General features: G+C 40.2%; 1 protein-coding gene across 5 annotated transcripts in view; it reads left to right on the top strand.

Moving 5' to 3' along the window:
* Positions 1-3,377, top strand: part of GRAMD1B (GRAM domain containing 1B) — a 235,476-nt gene that overhangs the window by 64,094 nt on the left and 168,005 nt on the right. For 3 of the 5 annotated variants that reach the window (XM_030886982.2, XM_045295118.1, XM_045295125.1), the window contains exon 2: positions 516-593. In XM_030886982.2, coding sequence (XP_030742842.1) covers positions 516-593 — 78 coding nt within the window. The remainder of the gene's footprint in view (positions 1-515; positions 594-3,377) is intronic. The other 2 variants (XM_045295120.1, XM_045295119.1) reach the window with 1 other exon arrangement.

The following is a 3,377-nucleotide window of genomic DNA, read 5'->3' as shown; positions in this document are numbered from 1 at the left end:
TTTCCCACATAAAGATGATTAAGTCCAAGTACCGTTCCACCATGACTGATGATCATTTGGAAGTGTGCTTGAGGCTGGCTGTCAGCAGCTACTGTCTGGACTATGGATCCCTGGCTCATGCCATTCAGTGCAAGTCATCAGCACTGGTCATGACAAAAAATGTACATAGTTAATTGTGTTGTGTTGGGCAATATGGATTCATGTGGTTATGCAAGGTACATAAACATACATTGTACATATAAAGAATTCTCAATGCATTTATGGATATGTAATAAATAAATATATATGTTTTGGATGTTTGTAGTTGGTAGATCTTTTTGACTTGATCATGTTATAAGTAATTCGCATGCTGAAAAAGTGTGAGCACCCTGCTTTATGCTAAGCTTACTTGGGGGAGTCTGTAGCTTTAAGGTGTTGCAATGCCATGTCTCTGTCCGTTTGATGTCTCCATAACCTCCCCCAGGGTTGAGAAAGGAGCTGGATGTTAACAGATTCTATCCTGTGTCTTTCCTCAGCAGCCAGCAGAGCAGCCAGCAGAGCAGCCATGATGATGACCCCAGCAGGCTCCTGAGCCCTCGAGCGCGGGAAGAAAGGTGAGAGTATGTGCAGAGGGAGAAGGGGTCAAAGATGAGAGGAGGTGGGTAAGAAAGGTTTGGGTCAGGTTGCATTCCTACCCTGTGCTCCAGCTGGGGAAATTGGACTTGAAGTCTTAGTGGAATGATAAGATATTCACCTAAGAAATGAAAGGGACCAATTTTAAAGACTCGTTGTCCAGCTTGAGAAAAAGTTAATATATGGTAAAAACAGATTTGTTGGCAACACTGATTGTGGACTTCAGTCTTAAGCTGGACCCAAAGGTTGGGTCCAGGATGGATAATGAGGGGAAAGGATATTTTGTGCTGAGGAAGGGTGCCTGGCATAGCATAGCATGATGGTATCAGATCCCCAGTCTGACTGAATTGGAGTGGATTAAAGTGTTGGAGGTTAATGGAGAATGAATTTAGATGGATAGAGTGCAATGAGATTGCAGAAGCCTCTTAGTACTAGTTGGAAGAGTTAAGCATTCAGGCTGCTTCATGTAATGCCTATCAGACACCAATAAGCATTCGGGGGTGGTGAAAAGCGTGAGTAAATCTATGATAGCAAGTTAAATGTCTGTGCCAAATGCAGTAGACGGTATTGGTAGTAACTAGAAGGAGGTCTTAGCGGGCATGCTTATGCTTTTGGTCTCTCCTTGAATACTACTGTTATCAACAAGCTGGATGAACAAGTACAAGGTATATGTGTTTTTAATTATTGTGATAAGATGTATATAACAAAATTTACCATTGTAACCATTTTTAAGTGGACAGCTCATTACACGCTGTACATTCATCGTATTGTGCAAACATCGCCATGATCCACTTTCAAATGTTTTCATCACCCCAAACAGAAACTACCCACTGAGCAGTACCTTCCTTAAGTTCCTCTGTCCCCAGCCCCTGGTCACCATTCATCTACGTTTGTTTCTATGAATTTGCCTATTGTTTTTTTTTCTTTTTATTGTAGGAATGTATCTCCAATTTTTATACAACAAAATCATTTGTATCATAATCCTCCAAATATTTATCACCTTCTTCAATTTTTCCTGTAATTTAGGGAGTACCCAGTTGTGTTGACAGTTGCTTTGAATGTATATTTCATTCTCATCTAAGTAATAAGATGTTTTAAATTGATTTCTTGGTTATCTACTTGTAGAATAATATTTCATAAAAATGCTCATTATTTTCCATAATACAGGAGGGCTACTGGTATGCCTACATTTCTTCTACCCTCTCATTTAGCCATCTTCGTTTTATGACCCAGCGAAGGAATCATGGATAATACACTTTCACTATTGAAATATGGTTGTCAAAAAGGGGGATAAAAAAAAAGGGGGGGGGATGTTAATTATAGAAAGTTAAGGGTTTAAATAAACTTGATGTTTCAAAACCAGTTTGGTCCATACTGAAAATAACAATTTTAGTATTCAAGAAAAGATTTCCATAATTTTTCCAAATTATCCATTACTAGTTCCACAATTACTTGGGTATGTTACCTCCCTCTACTTTCTAAAACCTACACAAAGCAGCACCTTTCCTCAGTCAGTCAGATTGAAACCAGTATCCCAGGACTCTTCTTCCAGACAGCTCCGGGGACAGCTAACACCCACGCTGCTCCCAGAGGGATCGTGAATTTGCCTATTCTGTGGTTGTATAATATTTATCCTTTTGTACCTGACTTATTTGATTAGCGTAATGCTTTCCAGGTTTATCCATGTCATAACACGTATCAGACATGTTTTTTTCTCTAGGGCATTGTATGCATGCCCCACATTTTGTTTCTCTATTCATCTGTTAATGGACACTTGGGTTGTTTTCACCAAAGAAAAGAAGGTCTAACATTTTTGTTTTGTAACCGCATTTGTGATATTCATGGTGGACATCCATGTGAGAGGGAACAGAGAATACTTTGGATGTCAAATCAAGGTTCGGTATTATTTCAAATAGAACACGGGTGGAAGCCAATAAGATGATATATATTTCTTAAAAGAAAGGTGACACTGCACATTTACATGAGTAAAGAGTCATTTCTTAAGCATAGGATTGCCATCGGGAACATAATATGAAAGGTTTTTGTGAGATAAGTAACTTGGTGGTTTTATTCACCCGCCAAATAAGAGTCACAATTTCTGAGCGCTCTGAAGTAACTAGTGGAATTATGGGAACATGTATTTAAAAAAGAACGAAATCCTCACTGTAGTCTGCACTAGTCTGACTGTGCCTGGTTTGTTTTCCTGGTTCTTTGCAGACAGATATTGATAGATTCATTCAGAGAAGAGTGGTCTGGATTGCAACTATATCATTAAGAAGGTTGGTGAAGGAAGGGGGTTTAGACTGAAACAGGAGAAGATACCAGGATGACAACCACACTCCTTGAATATGAGAAGACCTAAGTGCTCGGATGAGAAGGATACAAGGATTTCAGCACAAGATAAGGAAGGACTTTTTGGTGCCGAGAGCTGTCCTGCAGGGGAACAGACTACAGAGTGATGCACTGTCTTCTCCATTAAGGAGTTACAGTAAAAACGATAGGGTGTATCATAAAGGGGCTTTCTGCTCTAGGCAAGAGGGGTACACACTGCCAGCAAGTCCATTTCGACTCATAGGGACCCTGTATAGAGTTTCTTGAGGTTGTAAATCTTTGTAAGAGCAGACAGCCTCATCCTTCTCTATGGAGCAGCTGACCTTGGAACCCCTGACCTTGAAGTTAGCAGTTCAGAGCTTCCCGACAGCACCACCAGGGTTCCTTAGGCAGAAGAGTAGGACATCTCTAATCCTCAGCATTTTAAATGGCAA

The sequence above is a fragment of the Echinops telfairi genome, unplaced genomic scaffold, assembly GCF_000313985.2.
Source record: "Echinops telfairi isolate 266 unplaced genomic scaffold, ASM31398v2 ScPeMD7_5167;HRSCAF=5991, whole genome shotgun sequence".
Taxonomy (NCBI): domain Eukaryota; kingdom Metazoa; phylum Chordata; class Mammalia; order Afrosoricida; family Tenrecidae; genus Echinops; species Echinops telfairi.
Note: the sequence above shows the minus strand (reverse complement) of the source record. Positions and strands in the feature narration are given on the sequence as shown.